General features: G+C 47.1%; 1 protein-coding gene across 1 annotated transcript; it reads right to left on the reverse strand.

The window, feature by feature from the left end:
* Positions 1-3,654: 3,654 nt before the first annotated feature.
* LOC308154524 (ankyrin repeat and EF-hand domain-containing protein 1-like) lies at positions 3,655-15,796 on the reverse strand (the record flags this gene model as incomplete). The annotated part of the gene is made up of 11 exons (XM_080527671.1): positions 3,655-3,810; positions 3,927-4,037; positions 4,484-4,647; positions 7,298-7,524; positions 8,003-8,526; positions 8,978-9,327; positions 10,431-10,554; positions 12,160-12,309; positions 12,891-13,090; positions 14,268-14,403; positions 15,557-15,796. The coding sequence occupies 11 exons, from the start codon at positions 15,794-15,796 to the stop codon at positions 3,655-3,657; spliced, it is 2,382 nt and encodes a 793-aa protein (XP_080383797.1).
* Positions 15,797-17,518: the final 1,722 nt, after the last annotated feature.

Here is a 17,518-nt window from a genome sequence, read left to right on the forward strand (position 1 = left end):
CTAACTCTATGTTACTGAGGACCAGACAATCTAGACTTCTCTATCTCTATGTTACTGAGGACCAGACAATCTAGACTTCTCTAACTCTATGTTACTGAGGACCAGACAATCTAGACTTCTCTAACTCAATGTTACTGAGGACCAAACAATCTAGACTTCTCTAACTCTATGTTACTGAGGACCAGACTATCTAGACTTCTCTAACTCAATGCTGAACATCCTATAACTGAGGGTCTAGATTAAAATCTAGACTTCTCTAACTCTATGTTGCTATGAAAAATGCTCTAACTGAGGGTCTAGAATCTAGATTTCTCTAACTCTATGCTGAAGATGCTATACTGTCTGAGGGTCTAGATTATCTGGTCAAAAAGACATACTGATACATGCACTGATTACATACAATCCACACATGCTGGAATCACACTAAGTGCCAACGGGAACAGCCGGGCACAAATTTCCCAGTGGGATTTGAGCAGAGCGAGGGGGCGGAGGGATGGGTAAGCCAGAGAGGGGGATGGGGAGAGGAGATCCCATAATATGGCTTTGTTTATCATAATCCCCCACACATCTGTTGACGACGATGACTCATACAGTTGTACAGGAAATTGCAGTTGGGGGTTTGTTGTTAATCGAAACAATCGACAATAATCCATCACCCAAAAATCTGGTTCTTGAACAAACTTTACTTGAAAGGTCGCCGACATGACACTGCCGCTCCACATTCAATTGATCCGACAGAGACGCCCATCCTCTCTATACAGCATCTACCCTGGGGCTCAACAGTGTTCTCTTTCTCTCTCTCTCCCTCTCGCTCTTTCTCTCTCTTCCTCTCCCTCACCCTTTCTCTCTCCCACACTCTTTCTCCGTCTCCCTCACTATTTCACCCTCTCTCTCCCTCTCCCTCACTCTTTCTCTCTCTCACAATTTTTCTCTCTCTCTCTCACTCTTTCTCCTTCTCCCTTACTCTATATCTCTCCCTCACTCTTTCTCCCTCTCTCTCTCCCTCACTCTTTCTCTCTCTCTTCCTCACTCTTTCTCCCTCACTCTTTCTCTCTCTCTCCCTCACTCTTTCTCTCTCTCTCCCTCACTCTTTCTCTCTGTCCTTCTCTCTCTCCCCCTCACTCTTTCTCCCTCAATCTTTCTCTCCCTCTCTCTCACTCTTTCTCTCTCTCCCTCACTCTTTCTCTCTCACTCTTTCTCTCTCTCTCTCTCTCTCACTCTCTCTCCCTCTCCCTCACTACTTCACCCTCTCTCTCACTCTCTCTCTCCCTCCCTCACTCTGTCTCTCTCTCCCTCTCTCTCCCAGTTCAGTCAGCAGGGATATGATAGTCCCTCTGGGCAGACAGGGAGCTGGATCCCCAACCTGAAGAGCTGTCCTCCCAACCGTCTGAACATGCTATTGATTTCAGTAATGGAGCCTCTTGGCTTCAGCCCCCCCCCCCCCCTCCCCCTCTCCTCCTTCCATTATCCCTGACTCACTCTCCCCCTGCTCTTCTTTCTTCCATTTCCCTCTCTTTTTACCCCCTCCCCTCCCCTCCCCACCCCAACCCCCTCTGTCCATCTCGCTCTTCCTCTCTCCTCCCTCTCTCATCATCTTATCTCCCCCCCTTCGTCCTGTTTTTTGTCTCTTTCATTCTTCCCTCTATCTCCCTCCCATCGTCTGTCTAATCTCTCTCTCTCTCTTCATTAGATTTCACGAACCTCCCTCCATCGCAGAGCCACGTCTATCACCTGAAAATCATGAGCCCTGCAACCTATTCTCTTGTTATTCAATTCTCCCATCCTCCTTCCCTCCCACCCTCCCTCCCTCTCTCCCCCCCTTCTCCTCTCTCTCACCCTTCTCTGTTCCATCCCTTCCATCTCTCTCTCTCCTTCCTTCCATCACAGAGCCACGTCTATCACAGTTTTTGTCAGCTTGAAGAAAACAACTAATTGTGGTAAATGGTAAATGGTCTCCTTTCCTCTCCCTCCCTCCCTCCCTCCCTCCCTCCTTCCCTCTCCCTCTGATCTCTTCGCAGCTTAGATCTCATCCATCACACCCAAGGTCATAGTAGTACATATTGATAATGCTTTAGTTTATAATAATAATTACTAACAACTTCACCTCGAGTTACACAGGTGACAGGGAGGGCAGATTAACATGCAGATTCGGTGCTCTTCATGTTGTCTTAATCACCAGTATACCGTGCCCTTTCACACACACCCCCTAGCAGAGCTGGTATGATGATACAGTCTCCTGTTGTGTCTCTACCTTGGTGGTACTAACCTTTCCTCCCCTGACAGGCAACCCTGTATTCACCCCTATACTGCCCTCTGCTGGTCAGAGAGAGTCATTGTGTGGAAATGAGTTTTTGAGAAGAGCTGATTCAGGCTTGCCTTCTTTAGTTTACAGACATACATTGGTCATTTATATTCTACTTGCCTGTGCCAGTGGTGACATAACGCATTAAGCTAGTGGCTTAAAGAGACGGAAGGATCTTGGATGAACGGGGGGGAGTGTGTGTGTGTGTGTGTGTGTGTGCGTGTGTCTGTGTGTGTGTGTGTGTGTGTGTGTGTGTGTGTGTGGCTCTGTGTGTGTGTGTGTGTGTTTGTGACAGGTGGTGCTCTCAGCGAGAGAAAGGGGGACAGGCTGTATCTTATATAAATACCAGTGTGGGGGGGAGAAGACAATGCCAACGAACCGCATGCTTGGCGAACGCCCGCATGCCTGTGTTTATTCTGCCTGCTTGTTGTTCTGTTTACAAAGTCAACAAACCCAAACACACGTCCTGTACGCATTCACACACGTCCTGTACGCATTCACACACGTCCTGTACGCATTCACACACGTCCTGTACGCATTCACACACAGGTCCTGTACGCATTCACACACGTCCTGTACGCATTCACACACGTCCTGTACGCATTCACACACGTCCTGTACGCATTCACACACGTCCTGTACGCATTCACACACGCCCTGTACGGATTCACACAACGGCGATCTGAAAGACTAGTAATTGTAAGGAAGAGTGTGAAAGAGCTGATCTATCTATCTATCTGTCTGTCTGTCTGTCTATCTGTCTGTCTGTCTATCTGTCTGTCTATCTGTCTGTCTGTCTGTCTGTCTGTCTATCTATCTGAGGAGTGAGGATAATCTGTCATTATAAAACAGTGCTACTGTAGTTCATATACATCTATCTATATATACATCTATCTATCTATCTATCTATCTACCTACCTACCTACCTACCTACCTACCTACCTACCTCTCTCTCTCTCTCTCTCTACCTACCTACCTACCTCTCTCTCTCTCTCTACCTACCGACCGACCGACCGACCGACCGACCGACCGACCGACCTATCTATCTATCTATCTATCTATCTATCTATCTATCTATCTATCTATCTATCTATCTATCTATCTATCTATCTATCTATCTATCTATCTATCTATCTATCTATCTATCTATCTATCTATCTATCTATCTATCTATCTATCTATCTATCTATCTATCTATATATCTATCTATCTATCTATCTATCTATCTATCTATCTATCTATCTATCTATCTACCTATCTTATGGCATTCATGGCAGGTGGAGTCTGTGAGACAGGGTAAGTCTATGGACAGTCTGTCTGTCTCTCTGTGTCTGGGAGTTTATTTCTCTGTGTTAGTCGTCGGCGCCGCCCCGCTCCTGAGCCTTCTGCTTGATGTTCTTATCGAAGGGCATCAGAAAGTCCTCAAAGTCCACCTCGTTGGACAGCCGCTCCCTCCTCTGTTCCTTCCTCTCTACCAACTGGAGGCTGGTCAGCTGCTTACCCCACACCTGACAGGGGGGGGGGGGGGGGGGGGAGGGAGGGAGAGAGAGAGAGAGTGGAGGTGGGAGGGGTGAGGGAGGAAGAAAAGGAAAATTCCAAAGAGGAAGCAGATTTGGACACGTACCGTCTTTGGCACGAAGCCGGTGTGGAGGCGGTCGGCGGCGCCGCTGGTGATCTGGGTGTTGAGGAAGACGATGCTGTCCCTCAGAGAGTCCTTCTTCCACGGAGTGTCAGACTGCAGAGAGAGAGAGAGAGAGAGAGAGAGAAAGAGAGAGAGACACACACAATTGAACATAATTATAATAGGACATAAACAACAATACAGCGTTTGTATTGACAGATTCATGGCACAGCCGGTTGTTTCTCAGTCTCATCACTGTGCCCCTGTCGCTCTCAACTGCCATTCAGTGTTGCCAGATTGGTCGGATGTTTACCAGCCCAATAAGTGCTCAAAATCCGCCCAAATTGATAAAAAAAAAACAGCCCAAATTTTATAGCATAATAATATATCATAATACATATGAAAAAATCCTGTCCACCAGCCCAAGCCCAATTTTACCAGCACAATGCAACCTAAACTAGCCCAATTGGGCTGTAAAACCGCCCATCTGGCAACACTGCTGCCATTCTCAACTGCCATTCTCAACTGCCACTATTAAAAAAACGATCCAAACTCTTCACCTTGTCTTTGGGAGCGGCTGGGGTGGCAGGTTTGGATTTGGGAGCAGGCTTCCCCTTGTTCCCCTTGTTCTCTTTAGGCTTCGGCAGGCTGTCGAACTTGGATTGGATCAGATCCAAAATCCTAATGTCTCCATAGGCTTTGGCGATGTCCAGGCAACTCTGCCCTGAAAGCCAACGGACAACATGTCTGAATGTAAATGTGATCTGCAAGTGACCAATGGGACGACAGTAAAACACAGATAGGGTGCCGCCAGTGGGATGCATACAGGATATCCATCCGGACAAACAGCATGTAGAGATTATCTGGATAATCTTTCAATCTTTCAACCCCCTTGCACCTTTCCCCCTTCCTGTCCAAAGCTCCTGCTTTTGGGAGCTTTTGGGCTGATAGACCTGTTTTTTTTTTTAGGAACATTGCAATGTCACACCTGAGGAGCCAAAGGCCATACGCTGGGTTGGAGGGGGGATGGAGGGGGGTGGAGGGGGGGTGGAGGGGGGATGGAGAGGGGATGGAGGGGGGATGGAGGGGGGGTGGAGGGGGGATGGAGGGGGGATGGAGGGGGGATGGAGGGGGGATGGAGGGGGGTTGGAGGGGGGATGGAGGGGGGATGGAGGGGGGTTGGAGGGGGGATGGAGGGGGGATGGAGTGGGGATGGAGGGGGGATGGAGGGGGGATGGAGGGGGGATGGAGGGGGGATGGAGGGGGGTTGGAGGGGGGATGGAGGGGGGATGGAGGGGGGTTGGAGGGGGGATGGAGGGGGGATGGAGGGGGGTTGGAGGGGGGATGGAGGGGGGATGGAGGGGGGATGGAGGGGGGATGGAGGGGGGGATGATGGAGTTGGGATGGAGGGAGGTTGGAGGGGGGATGGAGGGGGGATGGAGGGAGGATGGAGGGAGGAGGGAGGGAGGGAGGATGGAGTTGGGATGGAGGGAGGTTGGAGGGGGGATGGAGGGGGGGTGGAGGGGGGATGGAGGGGGGATGGAGGGGGGATGGAGGGGGTTCGAGAAATAAATCACAAATGCTAACAGAGACATCTGGTACGGCTCTGATAACCCCCCCCCCCTCGCCCCGCCCTGGAACCAGTTGTTCAAAACTTTTAATCTGGATCAGAATAATCCTGATTCTTTCTTTTTTTTAAACCACTGCACCCTGGTGTAAATTATAGCTCTGTGGGGATTTTTCTTTATTAATGAATGAATTTTACTTTATTTATTGTCATGCAATAAACTTCAGTCAATTGTTGGGATTTGGGCTTGCTTTAGGCACAGGGTCAACCATGGTCGGTGCCCCGGGAGCACTTAGGGGTTAAACGCCTTGCTCAAGGGCACATGCAGCTCCCTACTGAGGCGGGGATCGAACCAGCGACCTTCCGATTGCTAGCCGGCCTCTCTAACCTCTAGGCTAGTAATAATATCTGTCTTGTTGTGTTACAGTAATAATATCTGTCTTGTTGTGGTACAGTAATAATATCTGTCTTGTTGTGGTACAGTAATAATATCTGTCTTGTTGTGTTACAGTAATAATATCTGTCTTGTTGTGGTACAGTAATAATATCTGTCTTGTTGTGTTACAGTAATAATAAGGTTCTTGTGGTGGTGTAGTAATAATACCTGTCTTGTTGTGGTACAGTAATAATAAGGTTCTTGTTGTGTAAAGTAAAGTAAATTCCTCTCCCAGCGCTCCCAGCTGTTGGTGCGCAAGAGCGCGTTCATGCCGCTGATCTTCCGCGCAGCATGCATTTTGGCGACGCATGCGCACTGGCGCACCAGTTATGTGCACCCCTGGCTATTAGCCATGCAGTAGGGTCGTTAGCATTGCAGTAGGGTCGTTAACCATGCAGTAGGGTAGTTAACCATACAGTACATTTACTGAATGTTCCTTAGGTTAGGCCTGGTTTATCAGAGCGTCGAATTGTTTCTCTAATATCACTCCATGGAGTCGTTGGAGCTGTAGGGAGTATTGCAGAGTGATGAATATCCAAGTACAGTAGGTCCCAGTTCACTGAGAGTCCATTGAAGGAAGCCAAGACACTCTTCAATGACAGCCACATGAATCTCGGTATGCAGCCATTGATTTGTAGATGGGTGGGTGTGTAATTGCTTCCTGAGGTATTGTATATCTTGTGTTCAAATGGCATTGCGATTCTAGTGTACTATACACCCAGTGAATGGAGATTCACGACCTGAACCAATCATGAACCAATCGTGTATGCGAAAGAGGACAAGAAAGAGTCCTTAAAGGAAAATGTTACTACAGAAAAGAGATCTGTAACTGTGCACTGAAAAACAGAGTTTTAAAACCCTCATATTCTGACAAATCAGACGTACAAAATGTTGTTGACTCCATGTAGAAATATAATATCAAACTTGTAAAGAATTCTTCAAAAAGAATGCATTTTGGTTATCTGATTCGAGCTGACTTCCTACCTCATAGTTAATTCAATAAAATGTCTATGATTTGGCCAGATACAAGACACATTGAGATGTAAGGTTATTTGCCAGGTACTCTAAATTAGCTAGCTAGCTCATTTAAAATGTAAACAACTTCAGCGATCAAACAAAGCCAGTAATAGTATTATTACTAGTCTGTACATCAGTAATAATATCTGTCTTGTTGTGTTACAGTAATAATAAGGTTCTTGTGGTGGTGTAGTAATAATACCTGTCTTGTTGTGGTACAGTAATAATAAGGTTCTTGTTGTGGTGGTGTAGTAATGATACCTGTCTTGTTGTGGTGGTGTAGTAATAATACCTGTCTTGTTGTTGTGGTGTAGTAGTAATACCTGTCTTGTTGTGGTGGTGTAGTAGTAATACCTGTCTTGTTCTCTGCGTGTACCCGCGCCCCGGCCTTGATGAGGTAGTCCACACAGCTGGGTCTGCAGCTCTCGATGGCCCTCATGAGGGGTGTGGCTCCGTTCATGGCGACCGCGTCCACCGCCGCCCCAGAATGCACCAGGAGGTCGATGACGTCCACCTGACCGGCGTGGCAGGCGTGGTGCAGCGGCGTCCAGTTGAACTGGTCACACGCCTCCACATCAGCCCTGACAGGATCAATCAACCTCATTAACTGGATCCCTTATCAATCAAGTCATCGACTGCTACCTCAGGGCTATACACATGCTATTTGTATTTTGTTATTATTATTATTATTATTATTATTATTATTATTATTATTATTATTATTATTATTATTATTATTATACTATTCTATTATACTACTCCAATGTCTCTTGTTGTTTTTTGGATAACTATTACCCATTTTTCTCTTGTTGCTGCAATGTCGAGGCCGAAGCCTAAGAATTGAACTTTCTTATACTTGTATAACGGGATGTAACAATAAACCGGATTCTGATTCTGATTCTGATTCTGATTCTGATTCTGATTCTGATTCTGAATGAACCAGACAGCAAAACCCGGTCAGATGCCAGATTCGCCAAAAAACAGAATTACAAATCAAGACAGCTTGATCAGGGAAATCTCCGGGCCCAAAAAAACCCTCCTAACGCAACACGTGCTCACCCCAGTCCAAGGAGGAACTTGGCCACTTCGTAGTTGCCGCTAGCGCACGCCGTCATCAGGGGCGTCTTGTAGAAGCGGTCTTTGACGTCGACGGGCACGCGCTGGCTGAACGCCAGGCTCAGGGACTCCAGGTCAGTGGTCTTCACGCAGTAGCTGATGTTGATGTAGATCCTCTCCGGCTCGTCGATGTACCAGGGAGAGTCGTCCTCTATGGGGTGACCGGGGGGGCGGTCGCGGCTGAACCGCTTGGTGTCTGTGAACTGCTGGTAGCTCTCCACCATGAAGGGCGGCGGCCCCCCGTCCTCCCGGCGGAAGGTGAGCTCGGGGGGCATGGTGCAGATGGGCATGGGGAGGACGAACGTGCCCCTCTTTTTCCCCTTCCCTCCTCCTCCTTTCGCCCCGGGCTTCTTGGTCTTGGCGGCGTAAGAGGACAGCACGAAGGCTTTCTGGAGGAACCGGAGGCCTTTGAAGAAGTCTAGGACGTTGATCAGACCCTCTCGCTTCTTGTCGTGTTCCAGGATAATCTGAATGATGACAAGAAGGGGTTTCACGTTCAGCTTGTCTAGCTAATAAAGGCGGTACACTGTAACATGGCATTCACAGGGGGAATAGGGTGTCACCTGATATTTGCCCAGTTATGACATTAACAGGAATCACAGTATCGTACAGATCAGCTCCTCCACCTCAATGTACTTTACCTGAACTTGAGGGGGAAAAAACCTAAACCTAAAACCATAAACCATAAAGCCTAACCCAGGACTGTGACGACTAAGGGCACTTGTTCTTATCGAAGACTTCTCTTTTGATGACTGATGTTTAGTTGATTAACTTACTTCGACAAATGTAAGTCAATCGCTTTGAATGAATCAGTCTGCTAAACGACTTCAATGTAAAAAAGGAATGAACCTAAACTTAAAACGACTTAAATGTAAAACATTTTTTTAAATAATCTGATTATTATTGTGCTTTTATCACCTTCTGGAGGTTCTCGTCATCGACGGGCGCCCGGTGTTCCTGGAGCACAGAGACGAACGTCTCCTTGGTTACGGTCTCCATGGTTACGGTCTCCTTGGTTACGGTCTCCATGGTTTCGGCGGGTTCCTCTGCGAGCTCCATGGCGCTGAGGAGCTCGGCCTCGTGTTCGCACGACCAGTCGTGCAGCGTGAGAGCCCACAGCTCGTTGGGGTTGACCGCGCCCGGTTTGGAGAACTTCCCCTGCAGACGCTCTGCCTTCTTCAGCTCCTTGAGCGCCACCTTGTGGCCGTTGTCCTTGGCGACCTGACACGGGGTCAGACCCGCGGCGTTTTTCAGCTTGGAGCTACAGCCTGGGGTTGACGACAGGGAGAGGCGGAGTCAAGAGACGAGGGATTATTTCCTTTTTTCTTTTTTTTAGCTCTGAGCACAGGGTCAGCCATCTTGGATCAGCACCCCTGGAGCAGTTATGGGGGTTAAGTGCCTTGCTCAAGGGCCACAACAGCAGTGGTAGATATGATAGGATGCCAGCAACCCTCCAGTCACCAGCGCCCTATCGATTACTGGTCGGCCTCTACGGTAGTTAGATTTTTTTGGATTTCATAAGCAGGAAATCCAGATTCTAGTTCGTTAAATGACTTGGTGATGAAGGCTCACACACCTTGAGGCATAGCCTGAAGAGATTGATCTTTAGTCTAGGGCGTTCAAGGACATTGAGGAACATTGAGATCGACAAGGCCACATCTTCTTTGGTGGAATCAGCTTCCTACTGCTGTCAGGACTGCAGAGTCACTGCCTATCTTCCGCCCTAGACTAAAGATCCATCTCTTCAGGCTACACCTTAACTGTCCCTCCTAAGACCTCTTCATCCCCTCTACCCCCCTGTACAGTTTCTCTACTGTAAATAAAACATTAAAAAAAAAGAAAATTCTAATTCTTCTAGTATTTTGACTGCCAATGATCTCTGGTCATAGCATAGATTACTTTTATCTTCCGATGACTGATGTTGAAGTTCTTTATTTATCCCAGAGGGGAAATTAGATATACAGACAGACAGACAGACAGACAGACAGACAGACAGACAGATAGATAGATAGATAGATAGATAGATAGATAGATAGATAGATAGATAGATAGATAGATAGGTAGATAGGTAGGTAGATAGGTAGGTAGGTAGGTAGGTAGATAGATAGATAGATAGATAGATAGGTAGATAGGTAGATAGGTAGGTAGATAGGTAGGTAGGTAGGTAGGTAGGTAGGTAGGTAGATAGATAGATAGATAGATAGATACATGATGGATAGATAGATAGATAGATAGATAGATAGATAGATACATGATGGATAGATAGATATACTGTATATCTATTTGTTGTAAGTCGCTGACGATGACGGCGTCTGCTAAACGCCAAACATGTAAATGTAAATGTTCCCCTCAGCACAGCCAGGAGACCCACCTCTCTGACCCAGGAACCGGCAGCACTCGGTGAATCCTCCGGCTGCAGCCAGGTGCAGAGGGGTGTTCCCGTCTGTGGCGACCACGCCCAGGTCTGCAGAATACGCTGACAGCAACACGATCACCTGGGAGAGCAACAGATCACCTGGGTGGATCTATCTATCTATCTATCTGTCTGTCTGTCTGTCTGTCTGTCTGTCTGTCTGTCTGTCTGTCTGTCTATCTATCTATCTATCTATCTATCTATCTATCTATCTATCTATCTGTCTGTCTGTCTGTCTGTCTGTCTGTCTGTCTGTCTATCTATCTATCTATCTATCTATATATCTATCTATCTATCTATCTATCTATCTATCTATCTATCTAAAAAATATATATATCTGTCTGTCTGTCTGTCTGTCTGTCTGTCTATCCATCCATCCATCCATCCATCCATCCATCCATCCATCCATCCATCCATCCATCCATCCATCCATCCATCCATCCATCCATCCATCCATCCATCCATCCATCCATCCATCCATCCATCCATCCATCCATCCATCCATCCATCCATCCATCCATCCATCCATCCATCCATCCATCCATCCATCCATCCATCCATCCATCCATCCATCCATCCATCCATCCATCCATCCATCCATCCATCCATCCATCCATCCATCCATCCATCCATCCATCCATCCATCCATCCATCCATCCATCCATCCATCCATCCATCCATCCATCCATCCATCCATCCATCCATCCATCCATCCATCCATCCATCCATCCATCCATCCATCCATCCATCCATCCATCCATCCATCCATCCATCCATCCATCCATCCATCCATCCATCCATCCATCCATCCATCCATCCATCCATCCATCCATCCATCCATCCATCCATCCATCCATCCATCCATCCATCCATCCATCCATCCATCCATCCATCCATCCATCCATCCATCCATCCATCCATCCATCCATCCATCCATCCATCCATCCATCCATCCATCCATCCATCCATCCATCCATCCATCCATCCATCCATCCATCCATCCATCCATCCATCCATCCATCCATCCATCCATCCATCCATCCATCCATCCATCCATCCATCCATCCATCCATCCATCCATCCATCCATCCATCCATCCATCCATCCATCCATCCATCCATCCATCCATCCATCCATCCATCCATCCATCCATCCATCCATCCATCCATCCATCCATCCATCCATCCATCCATCCATCCATCCATCCATCCATCCATCCATCCATCCATCCATCCATCCATCCATCCATCCATCCATCCATCCATCCATCCATCCATCCATCCATCCATCCATCCATCCATCCATCCATCCATCCATCCATCCATCCATCCATCCATCCATCCATCCATCCATCCATCCATCCATCCATCCATCCATCCATCCATCCATCCATCCATCCATCCATCCATCCATCCATCCATCCATCCATCCATCCATCCATCCATCCATCCATCCATCCATCCATCCATCCATCCATCCATCCATCCATCCATCCATCCATCCATCCATCCATCCCCACACCCACCCACCCACCCATCTAGCTATCTATCTACCTACCTACCTACATACCTACCTATCTATCTATCTATCTATCTATCTATCTATCTATCTATCTATCTATCTATCTATCTTTAAAAAAGATGGCACCTCTCTGTACCTCTCAGGTAAACATGGCACCTCTCTGTACCTCTAAAAACCCCCCCTCTGCAGCCAGGTGAGCTGCATGCATCCCCTTCTTATCCAGGGCGTTGGGGTTCCCTCCCCTCAGGAGGATGGCTCTGACCAGCTCCACGGCCCCAGCCTTGGCTGCCTCCATCAGGGCCGAACGACCAGACCCCTGGGGGGTTGGGGGTGGAGGTAGGGGGGTGGAGGGGGTCAGGGTGGAACATGGGGAGAGTCAACAACACAGCTTGCGTCAACGTAGATATTCACCTCACACATGGAAAAAGGCACGTTCACCAGAGCCGTAAGCTTATGTTTAAATAACTGCGTCCTAGAAATGCATCCTATCTTCCTCCTCTTCCCATCAATCTTCCCTTCCTTCCTTGTAATCACTGATTCATTCTTTCTTTCTTTCTTTCTTTCTCTCTTTCTTTCTTTCTTTCTTTCTTCTTTTGTTTGTTTGTTTGTTTGTTTGTTTCTTATTATACAGGAAAAGATTCAAAGTAACATTCCAGATGTTAAAATATATTACATTTAGACTAGCCAGACTCCGAAACGATTCAAAGTAACATTCCAGAGGTTAAAATGTGTTACAGTTAGACCAGCCTGACTCAGTTAAAACTAGTTCACACAGCAGGTTCCTGTTCTGCAGCACGAAAAGCTAGAATCACGTAAACAACACAAAAAAACAATCACGGGAACAATCACAGAAGCAAGACGACAGCAAATAACAGAAACATTGGTGAGTGAGACCACCTCATTGGTGGAGTTGGGGTCCGCCCCTCTCTCCAGGATGCTGAGGCACATCTCCTGGCAGTCGTGAGCGCGCTCGCACGCCAGCAGGAAGACCGGCTTCCCCGCAGTCGACACGTTGTTGACGTTGGCCTTGCTGTTGAGCGCCACCTGCAGGCAGACCATGTGACGCTTGGTGGGCGTGATGCAGTAGAACAGCACACCTGGAGCGGTGGGGGGGGGGGGGGGGGTGGTGGAGGAGAGAGCAGGCAGGTAAAGGTACTGTAGCAAAAGTCCTCTTAGCCAAGGGAGGGTTGCATAGGGTCATTATCATAAATGGTAAATGGACTGCACTTATATAGCTATATACTGTATATATATTATTCCAAAGCGCTTTACAACAGGCCTCTCATTCACCCGTTCACACACACACATTCACACACCAATGGCGGCAAGCTGCCATGCAGGGCTCATTGGGAGCTCATTGGGAGCAATTTGGGGTTCAGTGTCTTGCCCAAGGACACCCAGACACGTGGCCACTGGCCAGCCGGGGATCGAACCGCCGATCTGCCGACTTTGCAATCATTAGACACCGGCTCTACCTCCTGCGCCACAGCCGACCCCATCATCCTTTAAAATGTATTATTTATATTATTATGCTACCCTATTGTGTCTTGTCTTAATGTTTTGTTTTGATAAATATTGCCATTTTCTCTCGTTCTCTGCAAGTCCAGGAATCGAAGCCTAATCATTTTATTCTCTTATACTTGATAATAATAGGATGTAACGATAAATGAACTTTTTGGTGATTAAAATTTTTCTTTATTTTCATAAACATGAAAGACAGATACATCGACAAAGAGACAAACCAAGACGCAGATAACTGGGCGGTATATTAAAAAGCTCCACAAGATCAAATGAAATAAGAACCCTAACCCATGTTCTCAGCATTAACACCGTTAACCGCTGGGACTATTGTACCTACTATAATAGCCGCCTCGGGGGTCAAATGACCATAGTCTTTACAATGGGAAGCTGCTACTTACACACAACGACCACTAGTTGGCCGGCTTGTAAATTATCCTGCTTCCTACTCAGACATATTGCAAAATATCTTTATACTAGCTTATCCTGATGTGATTTTGAAAATGTAAGGATACTGGGCGGTAGAACGCATATATCTAGGAGAAGTCATGAAAGGAGGGTCCTGAAATGTGATCGAGTGCAAAGATATTGAAAAACAATTACTCACAGGGTCAAATGACCCCACCCATGGCTGTTCTAGCTCCACAAGATCAAATACAATAAGACATGTTCTCAGCATTAAACAACAAAAAATAAAAAAAACAAGTAGAAATAGAATAAATAAACTTGATTCTGGTTCTGGTTCTTCATCCATACCTTTCCCCTCTGCGTCCAGCAAGTTCATGTTGGCGTGGTTCTTAGCCAGTAGGGCCACAATGCCGTCATGACCCAGCTGGGCTGCCAGGATGACGGGCGTTCGTCCCTTCATGTCCTGGATGTTGGCCTGGGCGTCCTGGAAGCAGAGTATCATGGGAGGATGGGTCACCACCATGACTCTTGAGGTGATATCATAATATACGCCATTTGGCTGACGTTTTTATCCAAAGCGACTTTAGTGAGTGCATACATTTTTCAGTATATATGGTCCCAGCGGGAATCGAACCCACAACCTAAACGTTGTTAGTGCCATGCTCTACTGACTGAGCTGCAGAGGACCAGCTCTACCTCTGAATGGGAGGATGGGTCACCACCATGACTCTGTGGTAGGGGTGGGCATCAATGATCGATGATCGATTAATTGATCGATAAGGTCTTGGTCGATCACAAAATATTTTGATCGATAATCATTCATATATATATATTATTATTTTTTTTGAATAATAATAATGGAAATTAGTTTGTCCACGTGTCACCAGATTGCGTTCGTCTCTCACCCCTGAACATGTTAACATGATCATCTTTCTGAACAAGAACCAGTAGGCCTGCCGCCTACAGTCTCTCGCTGGAGTTTAAATTTAAGTTAAGCTGGACGCTCTTAAGGACACTAACGTTTTCAGTCATCCTCCTATTTGTGAGTAACTGTTTTTTTACTGCTCCTATGGTGAGTTACTTATTTTCTATATTTTTATTTATAATGTAAAATGTGTTTTTAAGTTAAACAATTTAGGCTACTCACTGCCTTGTTTATGAGGATTGTTATCTGACTGTAGTGTCTAGTTTGGATGTGAATGAATGAATGTGTGCAATAGCAACACAAATAACGTTTTTCCCCAAGGAAAACATGCTTGTTATTTCTGCCCTATTTTTTTTCCCGATTTTTTTTTTGATAAAAATAAAAATAAAAAATAAAAACCAAAAAAATAAAGCTTATTGATTAATCGATAATTGATCGTTAATTCGTTACGATTATCGAAAAAAATATGTTGATCGTTTGCCCAGCCCTACTCTGTGGTGATAGTGCAGTAATTCCACCACCCCCCCCTCCCTCTGTCACTGTCACACACACACACACACACACACACGCACACACACACGGACACACACACACACACACACACACGGACACACACACGGACACACACACACACACACGCACACACACAACTGACAATGTAATCTACAGTACAGTATATCAGTTTTACATGACTCTAAACAGCGCTCCCTACCTGGCAGAGCAGGAAGCGCACCATGTCCGTGTCGTTGGCTGAGCAGGCCAGGTGCATAGCGGCGTTCCCTTCCCTGGGCTCCCTCAGGTTGATGAGGTTGGGCACGCCCAGACGCACCATCTTCTCTATCTGGGGCTTGTCCCCCTCGCGCACGGCCTGCAGCAGACGGTACGCCTGCAGCACCTCCAGCCTGCCCTGCGCCACGGTGCCGAGCACGCTCACGCCTCTCCCCGCATCCATGGTCCTGGACTCTGGGGAGAGATGGGAGAGGAGAGGGGGAGGCTGCACCTTAACACTAGAACAACCGTGTCATTTTTTGACCTAGGTACTATAAGAGCCGCCTTAGGGGGCTGCTACTTACACACAACGGCCACCAGTTGGCGTGTCTTGTAACTTAGCCTGTGTCCTACACAGAAAAACGGCAAAATAGCTATATACTAGCTTATCCTGGTGTGATTTTGAAAATGTAAGGATACTGGGTGGTAGAACGGACATATCTAGGAAAAGTCATGAAAGGAGGGTCCTGAAATTTGATTGAGTGCAAAGGTCTAAAAAAAAAATACTCACAGGGTCAAATGACCCCACCCATGGCTGTTCTAGTGTGACTCCCCCTCTAGTGCCCCACCTGAGACATCTACTACCCCCCTGTACTGTCCCTCCTCAGACATCTACTATCCCCCTGTACTGTCCCTCCTGAGACATCTACTACCCCCCTGTACTGTCCCTCCTGAGACATCTACTACCCCCCTGTACTGTTTCTCCTGAGACATCTAGTACCCCCCTGTACTGTCCCTCCGGAGACATCTACTACCCCCATGTACTGTCCCTCCTAAGACATCTACTACCCCCCTGTACTGTCCCTCCGGAGACATCTACTACCCCCCTGTACTGTTTCTCCTGAGACATCTAGTACCCCCCTGTACTGTCCCTCCTGAGACATCTACTACCCCCCTGTACTGTCCCTCCTGAGACATCTACTACCCCCTGTACTGTCCCTCCTGAGACATCTACTACCCCCCTGTACTGTCCCTCCTGAGACATCTACTACCCCCTGTACTGTCCCTCCTAAGACATCTTCTACCCCCCTGTACTGTCCCTCCTAAGACATCTTCTACCCTCCTGTACTGTCCCTCCTAAGACATCTTCTACCCCCCTGTACTGTCCCTCCTGAGACATCTACTACCCCCTGTACTGTCCCTCCTGAGACATCTAGTACCCCCCTGTACTGTCCCTCCTAAGACATCTACTACCCCCCTGTACTGTCCCTCCTGAGACATCTAGTACCCCCCTGTACTGTCCCTCCTAAGACATCTACTACCCCCCTGTACTGTCCCTCCAGAGACATCTACTACCCCCCTGTACTGTCCCTCCGGAGACATCTACTACCCCCCTGTACTGTCCCTCCAGAGACATCTTCTACCCCCCTGTACTGTCCCTCCTAAGACATCTTCTACCCCCCTGTACCGTCCCTCCTAAGACATCTTCTACCCCCCTGTACTGTCCCTCCAGAGACATCTTCTACCCCCCTGTACTGTCCCTCCTAAGACATCTACTACCCCCCTGTACTGTTTCCCCATAATAAAAGCTATATATAAAAAACGTCCTTCCTGCTTTAAACTAGGCTACATAATAAAACAAGAATAAAACATACAATCCAAGGGGCATAGAACAAAGATAAACGAAATAACTAAATAATATAAGGATTACTATAAGATTTAAACAAGTAAATACATATACAAATATAAAGATTCATCAACTAACTTGAACATATGTGCTGAGGTTGCATCCCTAATGTAAACTGGCAGTGCATTCCACAATCTGGGTGCATAAAATGAGAATGCAGCCTCACCTAATCTCTTATTTTGTACATGTGGTACACAGAGTAAACCAGCGTCAGAAGACCTGAGAGCTCTATTGGGCTGATATGCTAGCAAAAGGTCATAACATATTCAATAACTTTCT

Source organism: Nansenia antarctica (genome assembly GCF_963989245.1).
Source record: "Nansenia antarctica genome assembly, chromosome: 3".
Classification (NCBI taxonomy): domain Eukaryota; kingdom Metazoa; phylum Chordata; class Actinopteri; order Argentiniformes; family Microstomatidae; genus Nansenia; species Nansenia antarctica.